General features: G+C 39.9%; 1 protein-coding gene across 1 annotated transcript in view; it reads left to right on the top strand.

Annotated features, from left to right (window-relative positions):
* The window catches only part of LOC133446100 (insulin-like growth factor-binding protein 2-B), a 33,522-nt gene extending 21,451 nt beyond the window's left edge, over positions 1–12,071 (top strand). Inside the window, exons 2-4 of the mRNA XM_061723880.1 lie at positions 3,820–3,971; positions 9,069–9,209; positions 11,506–12,071. Of these exons, the coding sequence (XP_061579864.1) occupies positions 3,820–3,971; positions 9,069–9,209; positions 11,506–11,664 (452 nt within the window). The 3' untranslated portion in view covers positions 11,665–12,071. The remainder of the gene's footprint in view (positions 1–3,819; positions 3,972–9,068; positions 9,210–11,505) is intronic.
* The last annotated feature ends 7,874 nt before the right edge of the window (positions 12,072–19,945 follow it).

The raw sequence follows: 19,945 nt of genomic DNA, 5'->3' as shown, positions 1-19,945 counted from the left end.
CGCCAAGTATATCGTCCTTGGGTGAGGCTGGTTTTACACCCGGTGAGTATGTGATGGAGGGAGGCTGGCCTGGAGCACAGGACGCACCCTGGGTCTTCGCCAAACCACTGGTGGAGGTTGGTTGGTGTTGGGAGCACGTCGTAGGTGGCTCTGATGGCGAAGCTCAAACTCCTTGCCTCCATAGCCCATACATCCCTCCAACTCAACTTCCTCTTTTCGACACCTTCCCACCGTGTCCACAGGCCCTGTTTGCCGAGGGAGACTGCCTTGGCGGATCTTGCCATCTCCTCCTGGCGCCGCACTTCCTCCACCACCATCTTCCTCCGTGCTAATTGATCCTGTAACTGAAAATAAATCACCTTCTCTAAAATTTTGGAAAGAAAAGGCAGCTTGGAGATTTGCCTGAGTTTGAGAGAACTCATTAAGGCCATTCATGAAAGATATGCCCGGTAGGTCCTCAATTGCAGCCCTGCATACAAAAGTTGTTATAATAAGATGTTATGTTTATATTATAAATTCAAGACCCATGGACATAGTAGTTAAATTAGTTTCATGACATATTGCAACAATGTTTGCAGTGAATATGGAGACTGCAATGAATTGCACAAGCTAAGTTGGCTATCTTGCCTCTTTGCTAAAGTACTGTGCTATTTTTTTGCTATGTACTTTGTTTGAGCTGCCGGTGGAGCCCATTTGTACTGACTGACCAGTACATGTTCTGTTTTATTCAGAATAAACTACAAACGGATGAGCAAGCCTTTTGTCCTTCATCTAATACACAACACAGAGTCAGAGCTGAGTGAACCAACTAGTTGTAGCTCAGCCCCCAGCAAATAGTTATAAACACATTCTTGATGGCTTACCTAAGTAGATACAAGTCTACAGTGTGAAATATAATATTCTTATATGGGCGTAAAAAGCTCATTCTTTCTAAAAGAAGCTTACATTTGTAAAGTTGTATCTAGATAAACTACTAGACTGCTAAACGTATGTTTCGTAGACCAGCAGGACCAAAGTTAAGATGTGTGGCCTTAATGTGCAATGCCATGTTTGCTGAAAACCAACTACAATCCATCATCACAAATGCCTTTTAGGTTTTGCAGCCACAGAACCACGGTACTATCCACTCACCCAGTACCTCCTCCCTGCACCAAAGTATTCTAGATTTGAAGCCACTGACAGATAAAGTTTGGACAACAAAAATCAACCATTTTTCTGATAAGTACAGTGGGTTTTCTCAGGGTGTTGTCATAAACAGTTGATGCTCTTGTTAGCAGAGTAGTAATACTTAGAAATTGTAAGTTGTAAAACAAAGCAGTGGCCTTAGATACTTCCAAACCTGGATTAACTGGTATCTGATTTATTTCAAATTTTGGGGTGTAAAACCAGTTATTTGTGTTGTTTACAATAGAATAATAAAATATCTCTAAATATATAGATATATAGATATATATATATAAATTATCTTTCAAACAAAAACTTTAGTTCAACATTTTGGGCAATACTTATTACAGTACATTTAGCATGTCACGCTCTTATTAGTGGTGGATGTAACTTACCACTGATGAAACTGCGTGATAAAACCCAGTCAAGTGTTGCACATACAGTACTGACAGTTTATGATAACAGGCCAAATATATTAATACCAAGCAACGCTGGAGAGAAATGACTCATTGTAAGCTTTGATAGAACTGCAACAGCATTGCTTAAAGGCAAAAGCAAAACCCAACACTCCCAACAGCTTGAGACAAGCAGTTTCTATGGTGCTGAGACAGAATCAACAACACAGTATTTACATGGCAGCTGCAGGCAAGATTTTTTTGTCAGAGCTGTCATGAGTTCATATAGTACAAATAAAAAAAAATAGAAGCGCATCAGACAGAAAATCTCAGTGCTATTTGCACAGCTTCTAAGATTCCTCTGATAGGGGAAATTACACACAACCATTAACAACTTATCTTAGAGCTCCCAGGTCTGGGTCTTAGGGCCATTGTTATTGTCCCTCAAGCTATTTCTGATTTTTGTTTGTTTCAAGCAGAAAAAAAGAGCAACAGTTCTTCCTTGGTGTGTCCAGCAAAAATGACACATGTGAGAAATTCCTCAGTTGAAGATCTGGAAGTTTCCCTTAGAGAAAGATAACAACAATTTAAAATCGCTAATTTGTCAATTACATGTTTCTTATGTCTTACAAGATGGGCAAAATTTTAAAATCACTTCCAGTTCACCACAGAGTCAATCCATATGTTCGACATAGAAGAAACAAATCTTAACTACTGATGAGATTTGACTTTCCAGCTAATTTAGAATTTCTAAGAAAGATTAAGAAAATAAGAAGCTATCAAAAAAACATGCCTGAGCTGCTCTGTTTATGATCCATGTCAGCACAAACCCCCCCAAAAAACAAAAAAAAAACAAGTACGATTGATAAAAGATCCTTTAATTTCATCACTTTGTTTGCCCATCCCACTTTTTTTTCTTTTGTCTGAGCCGTCAACTTCAGCTTTACAGAATCTTTTTGTTTGCTGGACTTATTGGAGTCTTAAGATAATTAAGGGCCCGTTAACACCATCTATCTGAGTTACTGAGCGTTATCACGTCATGTCACTCATGTGGATGCAAAGTGCTTCACAAGATTTAGATGCTTAGAGCATGAGTCGGTGCCTGCTTCAGGCATTATGAGAGAACCGTTGCTACAAAAAAAAAAAAAAAAAATCAGATCTACACGTCTGTTTTTGTTGTTGTTTTAAATTGTATCGAAAATGCATGAGGTGTTTCTCAAGTTCACTATATAGTGGTATCAGTTAATTCAATGTTTGTGGCTGTGAAAGAGGATTCTGATACATTCTGTAGCCAAGAAACTGAAAAACAAAACAAAAGAAAAAACAAACTGTGAGAAACTAAATTTAGCTGACACATCTGCACACACTCACTTAGCTTTTCCACCTGGCATAGTGTGCACACACACTGTGAACACACAGAGAGACATTTGGTAAGTGCTATAAATGTGTATGGAGCTCTGATGACTTGCTGAACGGCGGGGGGGGTGCTTTTCCTGCTCAGACATGATTTACAACCTCAGAGTTTTGCTGCAGCACTAATTACAGACACACACAGACACACAACCAAGGAGCCTCTGGCAGGTCTGGTTAGGTACCCCCGTCAACCGCGCCCCCAATCCTTAGTCAGCATGTAAAAGCTTCATCAGATGTGCCTCCATACAAGTCTCAACTCCAAAGACTTAACTCTCTTCCTGACTTTTCCTGTTGAAAAGTGTCATGACCGGGATTCCTCATAAATGTCAGTGCAGGTTTTACCATCAACAGTCATCGCACAAAGTGCTTCATTTGCTGTTTCTGCCTTGAATGCTGCTTTGTTAGCCTGTACATTGTGTTTTTTTTATCACTCCTGCTTCATGAAATGATGAACGAACTCTAACTGCTTGGAGGAGAATTGTCATAAATCCAGGGTTACAGATCTTACATGGGTTAACTGGAGTGCAGAGCCGATCCTCACAATTAACCATGGTAATTAAATCCCTTGCAGTACTTTAATGTTCAGCGTAGCATTAGTCAAGGTGTGGTATGAGGGTCACAGGATGCCTTAAGGATACAAAATTACTTTGTCTTCTTAAGAGAAAGACAAGAGCCTATAAAAAGGACCTATTATTACAACAATGTTGCACAAGGATTCAAATATGAGATGGTATATGAGTTTTATATGATGTTTTGACTCAAAGTCTAACTTCAAAACACATTGTTTGGACACAAGCATTGTATTAACTGCTTGTCTAAGTTGCTTTGCCTGTCTTTTTTGATACAGAGGTGCATGGGACACAAACTCCAGAGACAAAAAGACCTCCCATAGACTCCTGGTTTTGGCAGGAATCTGCCATAAGGCAACACCTGAATGGGCGTAAAATCAAGATGAAAACAAATCAGTTGGAGGATCCCCGCATCCAGAAACAACCAAAGGTCAGGATTAAAGTTTATGTTTTCTTTTTCCCCCTATGATAATCTATCTGTAAGTAAAGCTTGTGACTTATTTCCTTAGAATGTGTGCAAAATTGCATGATTTTTTTTTCTGTTTGTGGACATTAACATCCACAAGTTGCTATAATTCCTTTAGGCAAAACTAACATGACTATGTATGCTATGAACAGATAAAACAAGAGCTCCAACAAAACAAAATGTCACCTAACTTATTTTTCATCTTCTTTACAACTCAATTTTTTTTTAAAAAAGCTCAATTTAAAGTAAAATATAAGTGACTATTAATTTGATGGTAGACATGTGGCATAAAAGTTGGCAAATGGGCAACAAAAGTATGGAAAAGTGCTACCAAATAGAATCCCCTCCTAGGTAGTAGTATTTACTGAGCAATAGATCAGACAAGATAGCCAATCTTGAAAAAGGGGGCATTGTGGAGAGTCTTTCAACAGTAAATATAAGCAAGTTTAAACAATCTGCCAAAAAAAAAAAACACAGCATTTTCAGGCGCCACTACAATAAAAGCCGGTGGGATTTTGTAGAGCCCATGCATTTTGTAATGCATGGTCTCAGTGATACTTCAGGAAATCACAGTCCATCTTCCCATTCACAAATGCAGGTGAAAGCACTATCATAAAAATAAGAGAAAATAGAAGAATTTCAGCCATATGGGAGGAAAAATTCATTTAAACTGTAAATTGGAAAACAAAGTGGTCAGCTCAAAAGCCTTATATTGAGCAGCTTGTCTCCTACATCAGACAAGACTGGGACAACATTCCTCTCCCAAAACTCCAGCAGTTGGTCTCCTCAGATCCCAGACATGCATGGACTGTTGTTCAAAGAAGAGGGAAGTTACACAGTGATAAACATCCCAACTTTTTTTAACTTGTTTCTGCCTTCAAATTCAAGGTCACTTTTTTTTCTTTCAGATTTGCATTCTGTTAAACATTAAACATTATACAATGTCCCAACTTTTTGTGGAGCTAGGGTTGTAGTTGTGCATGGCAGGCTGTGGAGAAATGCTCAGTCTGACCATACAAAGCCAGAAGTGCCACAACGTCAGAGGTATGTTATATGGGCCTGGTACAGTAGTGCCCTCCTCTGGGCACTTTTTGGCTCAAACATGTGCACAGACACACACACACACAGTAAACTGTAAAGGCATTAACACACTTAAGAGATTTATATTCTACATTGGGAAGAAACAAAAAAAGATCGATTTCCTTTTTTCAGTGTTTTGCTTTTATTAATCCCTTTTAAATTTTGTATGAAGTCCTAAAAACGGAGTTAGCCTGGCTTCCACAATAGCTTAAAATTAGCAGCTCCGCTATGAGAAGTGATATTGTTTAGCTCTGCATGGTGAGTTCACATTGGCAGTTGCAACAGACAGGATAGGCTACATTTCACAGTATGCAGCTATACAAAAACAATATATAAAAACAACTCTTTGAGAACCCCCAACCACAGATATCCTCTTTAATGCAAATGAGCTTCTGCCCAGGGGGCTGTGCATGTTGAGGCCATACACTACTTCTCATTAATGCAAACACTTATATGTTTTTGTTCATTTTCTCCTTCATTTAACTAACTCGCTAGTAGAAAAACAAAGATAAAACAAGAAAAATAATAAGTTCGGCGATACAATACAAATGTCAAGCTCATTAAGCGTGTGCATTAAGAGGGGTTGAGCAGCTGGCCGGTGGGAGGACCTTCAGACGGCTGGTGTCAAGCATGGATGCACTTCGTTGTGGGTTATCATGTGAGGTCATAAACTGCAAATGAAAGGTGGGTTTAAGCGGGATCAGGCCACACTTGGCAATGCTTGCATCCAAGTATCCTTCTGAACACATGTACACCTACTTGGTCGTGCACTTCTATATCATGCAGATACAGGTCAGGAAAATGAATTTATGATAACAATGAATCAATAATGTTGATACGTGTGTATGTTCTGTAACTTGAGCTAGATGGCTGTTGGTGACAGTCAAACTTATTTATGAATGTTCCTGAAACTGCTCAAGTCCACCATAGCCTATGTTATTCACTCTGAATTCAAAAATTCAAACACTGAAGCTCGATGGAATGAATGCACGGCACTGGTTTGAGCCCAGTCATCTAGTTTTGACGTTTAGCGAGGCTGTGCAGTGGGCAGAAGCTCACCAGTACCATTGGAGAACCAAAAACCTAGCCTTGTCTGATGAACCTCTTTCTTCTGAGGCTGGAGATGATTGCTCAGAATTTGATATTTGCATCATGAATCATTGGCCTGTTCATTTGTTCTGGGCGAATAAAATAAAACTGTTGCTGACCATGTATATCCATTGAATGCTACCAATCTATAATGGGCATTTAAATGATTTCATGAACATCTCCATGAGGTTAGTGACCAGTGGCGGCTTGTCAATAGGGGGCGCTAGGGCACCCCATTAAAATTATAGACACAGTACACATAAATTACGTGATAAAAAGTAATTATCACATCTGTGCACTCATAAAATGTGTCTGACTTAATTTTTCTAGCCATCCCATCCCATACTGGGTTTATTCAGAGTTGTTTTTTGTGCAGACCGAAATACATAGGTTTCAATGGTGAGGGGCGCCGGCCAAATGAGTGTGCATTGCATGTTCTTAAACTTTTCTTCCATGTGACTTCATGCTGGTCTCTAATTGGTTACTCGAAGACTCTCCTCCGGGCGCAGCTCTCTGCGCCCGTGGCCAATCAGCGTGTTTTCTGTCATTCTTCATCCAATCTGATTGATTCATGAGCTGTCAATCAAAGTCACACCCCTGACAGTGTAGACGCGCGACTGTATCTGTCACTCGCTACAAACGGAGTTACAGCCATAGACATCTATCCGTATCCGCCCCATCGAGCTACTGCGATACGTCAACGCCGCCGCCATATTGGATGTGGCAAGACTACGGTGTAAACTAATACAAGTAAAAGGACTTATTTTCATTAAGCGCCTTTCTACAAAGAAATGTACGTTTTACGTCTCATTTATTCATTCACACATGCACTAATATACTTGGGAAACAGTTAGGCACCAAATATAATATATTTAATTTTCTGAGATGGCAAAAATAAGAACTTTATCTATGCCACATAGGAGTAATGCATGTTATATCAGCTATAGAGAACAAGGTAGTGCCGAAAAACAATATATATCCCCCCTCACAAAAATAAGAAAAATAGAGAAACATATTTTCTCATCAACAAAACAAATTTTAAATTTTTCAAATTACAAAATAACATATTTGAACCATTTTTCAGACAATATCTGTCAATACCTCTATATAATAACTGAAAGAATCTGAAAAATTATTGAAATATGTTATTTTGTTACTTGAAACATTTAAAATATGTTTATGTAAAAGATGCTACATGTATATGTAGTATATGTATATGTAGTATATGTAGTGATATGTAATAAAAAATAACAAAAAAAAAAATATGTTCAAGTAGAGTTTATAGTTGTGTTGTAATCCCCACTCGCCAGTGCCCCCCCCCCTACATTTTTTATCACCAGCCGCCACTGTTAGTGACCCATATCCCACATGTGGATCTAGTAATGCGATTTTAGGGTGTGATAGAACAGGAGACCTGCATATCTGTAAATTGAGAACAACATCCACGGAACTTTTCCAACCCATGCTAGGAGGAATTGGTAATGTCTGCCAACTACCCATAGGAGGCAATTACTACCCAAGTTATGGCTTAAGTGGAATCAAGAGACTGTCAAATAATCAAAGTGCAGGCAATTAGCAAAACAATAAGCATCATTTAACCAAGGAAATATGTTAAAGTGACCATATTATGCATAGTATGATTTTACAGTCTAATTATGATGTATTATCATTTTAGAGATGACCAAAGGCCGAAGAAATGTGGTAAATGTAGGATTTGAGACAAATGAAGGATCTGAGGTATTAAGTTAATTTATATGAAATGTTGAAAATACAAGATTGATAATGTATTGTATTGTATGTTTGACTGACAACAGGTCAGCTACACAGTTTGATGAGCCATTAGCTCTGTCTATTGGCAATTCTCCAGTAATTTGACCATTCAAAAAACACATAACCCAAATCTGTATTTTTCAGGAAGAGGATCTCCTTGTGATTCTCAGACTTTGAAAAATAATTACAGGCTTTTGGAGTTATGCTGGTTGTAAAACTAATTCAGAGGTACCGGAGATTAACATTAAATTGCTGAGAAGGACCGTAATATGGCCACTTCAAGGCTAGTGGCAAAAAACCTCATTATAAAATGATTGCACAATTTATTCTTACAACATCATTATATACATGACATATATTACATGCTTTGATTTGGTGGCATAAAAAAGACCATGAAAAGCAAAAACGATCCCATAACTATCCTTTAATACGTTGGCGCAACAGCCTACCAAGGCTGCACCGAAACTGGAAAGTGCATGACCTGACTTGTAGGTCTTCATTATGAGGCAGCAAGAAAAAAGAGTCAAAGACTTTTAGAGGGAGTGTGAAAGAGAAAGCCAGAGAAAGAGGGTACTTTCCATCCATACGTTCAGATGTCTGATAAGGTTCATGGCAGACCTTGCCCTCTGCTTCCCTTTTCTCTTATCCTCAGCCAACTAATCATAAGACTGGACCTCTTTTGATCCCACTGGGAGCCTGAGACACAGACTCTGTGTGTGTTACAGTGTACACTGGAATACACGATATATGTGTGTACCATGAGCAGTAAGGTGTACATGGACAGCGTACATAGTATCTATACATTAACTTGTGTGTGTGGCTGTGTCCTAACGTTGACTTGTGCGCTTGAGCCACTCATTATTCCACTCCATCAGACTTGATGTGAGTGAATAATACTGGCGGAACTTCCTGCTTGCCCAAACTCACCTCGGAGAAACTTTACCTGTAAATGTGTATATTTGAGGTGTTTTCATCAGAAACAAAGTTTTATATTTCACTATTCTTTCTCCGGGACAGAACAACTCCTTTGAACTTGAAGATAAAATAACCTAACTCTCTTTCCATGTTTGCACATCCACTTTAATATGGTCTCAACAGTAACTTTGCTTTTTGTCATGTCAGAGTGCCTGTCAGGAGGAACTGGATAAGGTCTTGGAGGAGATCAACAAAATTACCTCTGAGGATAACAGGGGTCCACTAGAGAACCTGTATGAGCTCAAATTTCCAAACTGTGACAGAAATGGGCTGTACAACCTCAAACAGGTGAGCTCACGTTTGGCTTTCTTGACGCACAAAAAGTCCCATTCATGTCATGTTCTTAAATTAAAGTTTTTCAAAGGTCTGCAGCATAATGTGCGACATTGTGCAAAACAGTGAGTATTCATTTCCATGAATGCAGGAGTGCTTGCAGCCAACAACTGAACAAGTCATTCACCTATTGGAGACAATAGTTCTGTTTCCGCCACTTTTTGTGCACATTTTGATATTGCACATGAAAAAGGATTGACTAAATTGAAAAAAGCTTTTAATCTCACTTGAGAGAGTTTCTTTCGACCATTTAGAAAAATAATCCATTAATTACTGAAAAATGAACTAGATGTTATTTGACTGATTACATTATCGATTGGTTTTTCCTCTACAGTACAAATTAAACATGACCAAAACTCATTGAGAAAGAATAAACAGGATATACTCAGATAAAAAGAATTCCTGAAGAATTCTTGTTTTATATCATCAAAAACATTGTGAAGAGTGATACTTATATGTATAATTTTGTTAAATACATTTCTTAAATTTACAGGACAATCTAGATGTTTATCCAGGCATAAATTAACAATCAATTCTGTGAATATTACATCCTGGAAGTTCAGATCTTTCATTTACCCCTCCCAAAGAGTTTGTGACAGCCATAAAGCCAAAGCTGATTAGCTAACACATGTTTAGATAGGTGGCAAGTGTCAAAGAAACTTTAATGTGAATGCCAGAAACAGGTTTTCCCGGCAAAATATTGTATTTTAAGAAGATGACCACTGTTCTCCCTTCACCAGTCAGTGGTTTGCTGTGATGTATATTAATTGGGTTTTCTTTCATGAGAAGTTCTAAATATTTAGCTAACGGAGACCAACAGAGCACAGTGATTAAGTGGTGATTTGATCTTTAATGGTAACATAAAACCATGGAGAAACTCAGAGTTCCAGATATGATCAGGCTATTGAAGAAATTTTGACTGTTGACATTGACAATTTTAAAAGCTGTGGAAAGTGGAAATCATTTGATTTAGTTATGCACAGTATAACTCATGCAAGTTTGGTGCAACTTGATCTTGGAGATTTTTTTATATTTCAATGTTTTTGTCATTATTTTGAACTTTCTTTGAGATCTGCTTCTTTCGATTACTATATTTTTCCAGTTTTTTTCTTGCCAAACTCTTTCACATCACATAATTCTCTGTATCAGCCTTTCAAAACCTTCAGCGCCTACTCTCCTCCTTTTTTTAGCACTTTGCTTTTAAATAAACACACACAAACACACATGCGTGAAGAGATGTTGTCATTATGAATGAGACAACGAGGTTCTGAGCTCAAGGTTACAAGGCAATAAAACGGTTTGGCGTACTTCATGGGAAGACTTTTGTTAAGCCGAGGAACAAACTGTGCTTCCGATTGGAGGGAATTTGAATTCTACTCATCCATAGAAATCAGACAGAGAAGGACAAACAAGGTCACATATCCTGTGTTTTCTTACAGAGATAGTGGAGCAGAAAAGAAGATTTGAATAGGCGCCAAAGTTTCCTAAAGCAGGGCTCTTAACCACTCAGCCAATTTTCGTCACTGGTCACAAACAACAGCATTGTTTCTGACTGGAGTCCTCAGTTCCCAGGGAGGAACACTGTACCTCCTCAACACTTGGCTCCCCTTTGGAGTTGTCCCTCCTTGTCGCGCGGTAATTACTGTAACTGTCACTTTTTTTGTTCTTTCTCATCGAAGGAAGAAAATGGAAAGTCTTTTCTTTTCCCCCAGCTCCTCATTCTTTTCGTCGACCCCTACTCAGTTGCCCCGCGTGCGCGGCGTAAACTGTGTCCACTTCAATCACGACCTAATTTCTGAGTAGAGGGGGGTTCTGAAGTGGGGGACCTGTCTTGTGTATCCATGTGTAGCTGTGGATATGTTGTTGGTTGTGTGTAGGGGGTATGACCTGAGGACGGGCTGTTATTGGGTGAGTTTCGTCCCACCCAAACCATAGCTCTCAATCTCATCCAATGGCCCCCCGCCACAAGAACATCCACATGCCCAAACACACACACACACACACACACACACACACACACACACACACACACACACACACACACACACACACACACACACACACACACACACACACACACACACACACACACACACACACACACACACACACACACACACACATCTCAGGTCACCGTATGCCATGCTTCATTAATCCATCCTGTGCTTCCCACTGTGCATCCTTACCCCCCCTTATTTTTTTCCAGTGTTTTCCAACTTGTCTAGTTTGTGTTTTTCTTCTCTCCTTCCAGTGCAACATGTCCACCCATGGCCAGCGGGGCGAGTGTTGGTGTGTTAACCCCTTAACAGGGGTCCAAATACCAGCAACGCCTAAAGTCAGAGGGGATCCCAACTGTAACCAACTAGAAGAAGAGCTCAGAGTGACGCCCACTGAAATATCGTCCCGCTAGCACACATTACTAGACATCATGATGGAGATGGGTTTTCCTTACCATTCAGACTGCGGAATTAATTTTCCACTAAAATTATTCTGTCTACACAAAAGTGTATATTTTTGACTGTTTGGTTTTTTTCCCCCCTGTTAAACCGCTACTAGGTTATAGAGTCTAAAATCACATTTTAACAGTGATGCTATTACATTTTTTTAATGGCAAATAAGTCCCATGGGAGAACCCAAAACAGCTACATGCCTTATTACATCTTTTTCTGCCTTTTCCAACATATACTGTATATATTTCCTTCTTAGACTGAGCAACACTGTTGATATACTGAAGTAAAATACTGATTTGCTACTAAGTTGCTCTGCAGATTATATAAGATAATTGATTTCCACATTAAAATGTTTTGAAATGAAAAAGACCAGCGTTGTATATTTTGTTGATTTGTGTTCTTATTCCAAATGGTTCCATCTATCCATTAAGTTCCACTTCTTCGGGTCACAGTGGCTGCAGACTGAATTTAGAAACTGACCTCCCTATCCACTGAGACCTTCTTCAGCTGTTCGAGGGGTGGAAACCTAGGCATTCTCAGGCTATGCCTTGAAGGAAAAGTCCAGCAAACCCAGGTTTCACTCACTAACTTGCAGTCTCATTCTTTCAGTCACTAGCCACAGTTTGTGACTGAAAGTGAAGGAAGGCATTAGATTAACCATTAAATGGAGAGCCTTGTTTTTTGATTAAGCTCTGCCTTTATCAGAAAAAAACTGGAACAGAGTGTGTTATTCCAGAGGTTGCAGCAATCCACCTGTGAAACTCTCACTACCCTAATCCTCATGTACGAACAAGACCTTGTGATGCCTAAACTCTTCCACTTCAGGCAACACCTCACTCCAAACCCAGACAGGGCATTCCACCTTTTTCCAACTGAGAACCTTGGTCTTGGATGCCCATCACTCTTGACTGTAAATGACTATCGAGAGTTGGACATCACAGCTCAATGAAGACAGAAGGACTACATCAGTGGTCCTCAACCTTTTTTCAGTGATGTACCCCCTGTGAAATATTTTTTCAGCCAAGTGCCCCCTAACCAGCACAAAGCACTTTTGGTTGTAAAAAAAAGACCTAAAACAGAGCACTGTGCCATCAGTAACTGATTTATTAAACATAAAAATATTGCTGCTATGCTTCAACCACGACTCCATCGTTGGTCCAAGTGATTGACAGGTGAAGCCATGTGGCATTTGACAGGTTAGGTGGAACCATCCTGGGGACGAGGATACTCTGCGGTTTTAGGATAATAAGTTGAATAGCCTACTCCTGAAGATAAAGTTCATTTTATGAATTTAGACTTATATTTTCCTAAATTATTTATGAAATATTTATTTTTAAAGGATTTTTGCATGGATACTACTTTTTAAATATATGTATGTTTTAAAATCTCACGTACCCCCTGGAGTGCCTTCACGTACCCCCAGGGGTACGCATACCCCCATTTGAGAACCACTGGACTACATCATTCACAACAAGCAGAGTAGTAATCCTAAAGTCACCAATCTGGACCCACTACAACCCTTGGCTGAGCCAAGAAAATTCTGCCTTTGAAAGTTATGAAAAGAATCATTGACAAAGGGGAGCACTGGTGAAGTCTGACTCTTATCTGGAACAAATCGGATTCACTACTAGCAATTTTGCTAAGTCTGTACTGGGAGCGAATGGCTAGTAGAAATGGGATTTTTCTGCTCATTTCTCACATCAGATGACTGAGTCACATGGAAATAAATGATACAAGGTTGAACCAATCATAGCTTATAAACAAGGACCTCAACACCCTTTTTACATTTGTAAAGGATGCAATATGTCTGTTTTCATTCCTGTTCCAATTTTCACTACAGCTCATAGAATTGGCCACTTTAGTGGAATTGTCGGTCCCCACACATGGATGAACTTTGCCTAAAGATTCTCAACTTCAAATTCTCAAACAATTTCAGTTCATTCTGGAATCATTAGTGTTTTTTCAGGATTGAGAGTTTGCATTCAAACAGGTTGGGAAGCCACATGCTACTGCCTGGGAGCCTTCGATTCAATGACATCATTACAATTGTTTAAAGGGGACATATTATGGCATTTAATGTATATTTTAAACAGGCCTTGAATGTCTTAAAAACAATCTAAAGCTTGTTTTTTCTACATAAATCAGAAATTCAGTCTCTGGGCCATGTTTTTATTTTTTCCGCTTCTAAAGCCTTTTTCTGTGCTTCATTTTCAGGGCGGGGGGGGCTATGATAATGAGGCTCTGCGCTGATTGGCTGCTTGAATGACGTGTAGCAGGGGAGGAGAATAAAGCATGAATTATGGTTCCGCGTTAAATCGACGCAGAGCCCTCGGCTTAGGGTACGCGGCGACGTGCGCCGTACGGTGCGTGTAGCCGCGAACCCTACGCCGTAGGCTCGGAACCATAAATCAGCTTTAAGCCTCGCTCCGGCCAGAGCAGCCGGCTGCGTCGTACACAAAACGTGTCCCATGCGAGAAGCTTCTGCGACAAAATCAATTCCATGGCTTTATTTTTTTTGTATTAGATTGTCCTAACTGGCCGCGAGTTTAACGGTTTCAGTGTGGACAGAGAGCGTCCGATGTCACGCAGCTCAACGTGATAGTCGGACGCTCTCATTCAGTTACACGCTGTAAACGGATCTTAAAGCCTGATTTACGGTTCTGCGTTAAATCGACGCGTACCCTACGCCGTAGGCTCTGCGTTGGTGTAACGCGGAACCATAAATCAGCCTTTAGTCAACTCGCCTTCACAGAGGAAGATTTCTCATCATTTATGTTACAAGACAGATGAATCATGTTAACTGTAAATAAATCACAACACTTTTTCACACATTTTCACCGTGAGCCGGTCCGTGAGCAGCCCCCGCAGCTCCATATGCGGCGCCGGGGCTCCGGAGCTAAGCGAAATACTTAGCCCATGCAAAGATCAAACAAATATAAATAACATTAAAAAAAAAGGAACATACCGCTGCCTCGTGTGCAGTTGCCGGGTCCATGCTGTGGGAACTGATCCTTTTATGAGGGTAAATGTCGATGCAAAATCTCATTTCTACTCTCCCTCGCTGTTCAAACAGCCACCGCTTCTAAACAACGGCGGAGCTCTAGCTGGTGGAGAGAGCTGGTTGTGGGCGTGGTTTCAGCAGCGGAGGCCGAACCTCTGCGCCTCGGGTGACGTCACCCTAGGCGCAGATTCTAATCGGCTCAAAAAAAATCACGTGACACTGGGGGATTCTGTCGGGGGGGTCACAGACCTTGCAGAAATTCATGGGATTTCGTCTCCCCTGTGCTGGCAGGGTGAGGGGAGACCACTTTATATATGTTAAAACAAGAAAAAACGTGTTTTTCATAATATGTCCCCTTTAAATTCCGCTGTTATCTCTGTGTTCTCTCTTTCCATCCCTTTTTCTTTGAGTAAGAAACATTTTCCATTATTCCTAAATTTCTGGAGTAAGTCCTTACTGCACATCTGGGAGGGAAAGTGCTTCTATTTTATTTTATTTTAAGAGCTTCTCATCTGGTTTTAAAGTTCTCTCTGGCATAGACAGCACTTGTTAAAATGGCAGAAAGGAAATTGTATGTGTCTTATCTTAGAGGTGTGGTGCTCCCCAGGGGTCAGTCTTTGGCCTTCTTCTGCTACCACTTAGCCATCTTATATAAGACTATAATGTACACAGATAGTTTTACACAGTTTGCACACAGCTGAACATGTCAATAAAAAACAAATATCCCACCAGTTTTTCAATTCTCACAGCAAATCTGTTGTAGCCCAAAATATCCTTACATTATAAAACAAACAAAATGAACAAAACAATAATGATTAGCTAGAAATAATTCTTGTAGGTCTTTATGATTTTTGTGTTTAGTTCATTATAATCTTGCAAGTATATCAAATGATATCACCCTGCTCTGAATCTTGGAGTAATAACTGACTTTAATATTTGTTTTGATGTCAACATGTTTCTCAGTTCCCATTTTTGTTGTTTAGTTTTTTTACCTGAAGACATCTAACTAATATAATTTCCTTCAATCGCTGAAAATAATAAAAAATAACACATTGTTGTGCCTATCTCCTTGTGATGGATCCCCTTTGGATTTACAACAATACCACATAACTTTACCCCTTTTTACGATAGTTTCAAAATCCTCCTGATATTTTAAAGGGATTGTGACATGAAAAACACATTTTTCTTGATTTTTTGTGTTTTGTTGGGTGTCTTGACATCAATTACACCCAAAAAACAACGAACTTTTAACATTCAGTGTATTGTGTGCTTTCTGGGATTTTCCGCATAACTATGCAAAAACGGTGCATGTGGTTTGGTGGCGGGCCGTTACGTAACGGCCCGCTAAATCCCCGCCCCCTCCACCCAGCTCCCTGCCTCCGCTCCTCTCCAGCGCACCATAAAGGCTGATTTATGGTTCCGCGTTACACCGACGCAGAGCCTACGGCGTAGGGTTACGCGGCGGCGCGCACCATACGCTGAACCCACGGTGTAGGCTCTGCGTCGATTTAACGCTGAACCATAAATGAGGCTTAACAAGGAGCTGTTTAGAGCCTCTTCTGTTCTAATCACCGGAGGAAAACTGCTAAGAAGACCCGCGGCCACTGACTGGACTTAAGATAAGGGGACAGTGCTGCTTGCATGCCTTTATTTTTATGATTGTTTGCTGTGGTTCGCCCTCCTGCTTTTCCGTGCATGCTTCGCCTGTCGCTCCCGGCTTAACTCTCCGACGCCGCTGTGAGCGTATGGCTGGAGGAGGAGGAGGTTTGGAGGAGGAGCGGCGCAATGATTGACAGGAAAGGGGGAAAGGAAGCGTTTTTCACGGGGCAAAAAACACTGTAATAAAAAGCCAGGAATAGAGTACTAGAGTGAAGTTTTTCTTGTTACACTCTTTTAGACACATTTGAGGGATGTTGGCCAAGACTTTTAATAGTGTTAAAAGCATGTTAAAAATGATGTCACAATACCTTTAAAGACTTATGATAGGGTGAATGGCACCCCTGTAACTGATACAGGATCAGTTGGACATGAAATTGCATTTTGTAACTTCATGGCCCTGCACTTATTACTCTCATGAGAACATATTGTGGAGCATATCACTTCTTCAAGCCAAGTCCAAAGCTTTCTACCTCACTATTTCAAGTATGTTCATCATGGCAGAGATGCTGAAAAAACCAAAGAGAACCATGTTGGAGGAACCAAGGAAGATACATTCTCTGTGGTGGGAAGAAGAGTGACTAAGCAGAGGAAGAAGTATATCTAAGTGTTACATGTTCTACAGAAACTAATGTTTTTTTGTGTTGGGTAATGTCAAGCTATGTTGTCTTTGTCTGTTAGCATTATGGTTATAAAAGTGTCCATGTACTTTTTCTTGTGTGTGTTTGGTTTCTTTTTTCCTTGGTTCTGATTTTGTTGTTTTAGGACATTATTATAAGTTGTGTGCCATACTTTGTGTACTTTGACCATAGATTGGCAATAAAAAAGCTGGAGTGTGCACATTTTATTTGTGGAGATATGGAATGTACGCTACATTACAGCCAACAGCATTGGTCCTTTGAAAGCTGGTATTTCATCACCTATTGCTGTTGTAATCCTAATATTTTTTCTTCTGTCATTCTGTCAGTTCAGGAGGCTTTGTTTTCTTTTCCAGTTATACTGGGCTTTAGCTGGTAAACAACTCCAAATGTACCACTATAAGTCAGTGGGGCTCAATTCATGACTTGTTTTTACAACCATGCTGGACCACATCCAAACTGTAGGGAGCTCCCAAGACCAAGAAGAAGAAAAAAACACAATTCTTCACCAATGCTGCTTTAAAATTAACCTTCAACTCTTACTGTTCACTTTCAACACCCTAAATGCCCTGGGCCATTTACACATCTCAGACTTACTGACCTGGTATTTCTTGACTTCTGATAACTGGAACCTGCAGATAGCGCCTTGCTAATTGCTTGCAAATCCCAGAACGTGAGAAAAGGATCTTTTCCACTGAAGCGTCTGCTCAGTGGAATTCTCTAAAGTCAGGCACAACAAGTCTCTAACTGCCTTTAAATCGCTCTTTAAAACATTAATCTTTGTGAAAGCCTTCTTAAAGTCTGATATATTTATTAGATAGTATTATCATTGCAGTCGAGATGAAGTCCATCCGACATAGATCACCTGCTCTGCTCTAAATAAAGCAAATTATAACGTCATCATTAAATACACTTGCTAAATCTTGGGCACAGCTCCCCGGATAAAGTTATAAGCTTTAATTATGCTAATAAAGAGCTGTGTTTGCATTTTCCACATCACTTCAGCTAACCATCCAGAAGAAACTAAAATCACAAGGATATAAATATATATATATATGGTTTGTGCAAATCCAGCATTGGCTAAAGATGACAGGATTTTTTTATTTCACTGCTGGGAACATGTTAAATGGTATATACTTCTGCAAACATCTTCCGGCAGCTATCATGATATTTCAGCGGGGATAAGATACATAAGCCCCCTTATGAAGAAATATAGGCATCAAAACCCCTCTTCAGAAACCAATGGGTCACATGACCTAATGCTTCATCCACTGTTTTATACAGTGGATGGATACAGTGGTTTTAACCCCATGGTGAAATCAATAACATCAGCACCATAAAACCCAGGAAATGCTTTGGAAGCCAAGGGTCAGTGATAAAGACAAACTGGACCCCCCCCCCCAGCGACATAATACACATGTTTTCTGAGGAGAGCTTCTGAAGCTTCTTTTTCATCATACTTTCCCATGTTGCAACAAATGAACAGATGTGGGAAGCATCTTGTGTCATCTTGTCTCATCTCATCTATGTTTCTTACCTTATAGGACATCTGGATAGGATGACTCTGAGATGCCACCCTTGGGAGGTAACGGGAGGTAAACCCTGAGGCAGTCCAAGAAACGCTGGAAAGATCATATTACTTGGTTGGCCTTGGTGCCCTCTTAGGAAAAGGTTGGAGGAGGTGTCTCGAGAGAAGGAATCTGGACTCCTCTGTTTAGGCTGCTGCCTTTGGACAGACTGATGGATAGACAGGAAATGCTGGACCAGCCCCTTTAAAACACCATTGTGTAACACATGTTGGGTCAGAATAAAGGAACAAACAATTATTAGTAATAAACAATATTTAAACCTACAACACAGTAAATGTAGCTTAAGCTAACATGGATGTGTGTTAGCTTTAAACCTCGCAAACTGATACATGTAAACTGTAACATAATGCTAGATTACAATAGAAAATGGATTAAAGCAAAATGATCAGAGATCTCGGCCACTTGACACATGACTGATTTTTACTTGTGGCACCATCATTTCATAACGCTGGTTGCAGTGGTGCTTAAACTTCAGGTACAGCCTCAGTTTTTCTTGAGTCGAGCTGAGAATGCTGTGGGTACGCCTTAGAATCATTTGACAAGACATTTCTGCACACGCTGCGACCCTTTTCAGTACTGACACTTGATGGCCACTTATTTTCATGACAGCTGACACTGAAATATTCAGGAACATAGACTACTTTCGACCATTTATTAGAACTGGGCTGTTTGCTTGTTTCTGTTGTCATACGTACAATACATATTATAGTAAAATAAATAAATCTTTAATTTAGCATTAAGCACAAAATTGTTCCCATTTGAGTACTTTTGTCAATTTACGTTGTCAGTTTTATAAATCGAATACATTTTGCCTTTGTCAGTAGATTCTTTTTAACAAGAACTAAAAATAAGTTTCACTAAAAGGAAAAAAATGCACTTGGTTAAATAATACTGGAAATTGCTGTGAGTCATCATTATTCCTGTCATTGCTGTGTGTGTGTGTGTGTGTGTGTGTGTGTGTGTGTGTGTGTGTGTGTGTGTGTGTGTGTGTGTGTGTGTATCCATGTGTTGCTGGAGTTACTAATGAAGTGTTGACATGAAGAGGGATTACGAGGGGGGGCTGACATTGACAAATGTGGGACTAAGTGGGTTAAGGTGTCTATGAATAAACCAAGAAGACCACAAATACTCACGGACAGGCAGACATACACACACACACACACATACACACACACACACACACACACACACACACACACACACACACACACACACACACACACACGATATTTGGATAATTGCAATAGAGTGTGACTTTATACAGTATTTTCTCATTTTTAGAGGATTAGCACTTGCAAGCAACAGACAGCCAAACCATTTGTCATTAGCATAACTGATGAATAACTTTTTATTTTAT

The sequence above is a fragment of the Cololabis saira genome, chromosome 6, assembly GCF_033807715.1.
Source record: "Cololabis saira isolate AMF1-May2022 chromosome 6, fColSai1.1, whole genome shotgun sequence".
Lineage (NCBI taxonomy): Eukaryota > Metazoa > Chordata > Actinopteri > Beloniformes > Belonidae > Cololabis > Cololabis saira.
The sequence above is the reverse complement of the archived record's forward strand: the minus strand, read 5'-3'. Positions and strand labels throughout refer to the sequence as shown.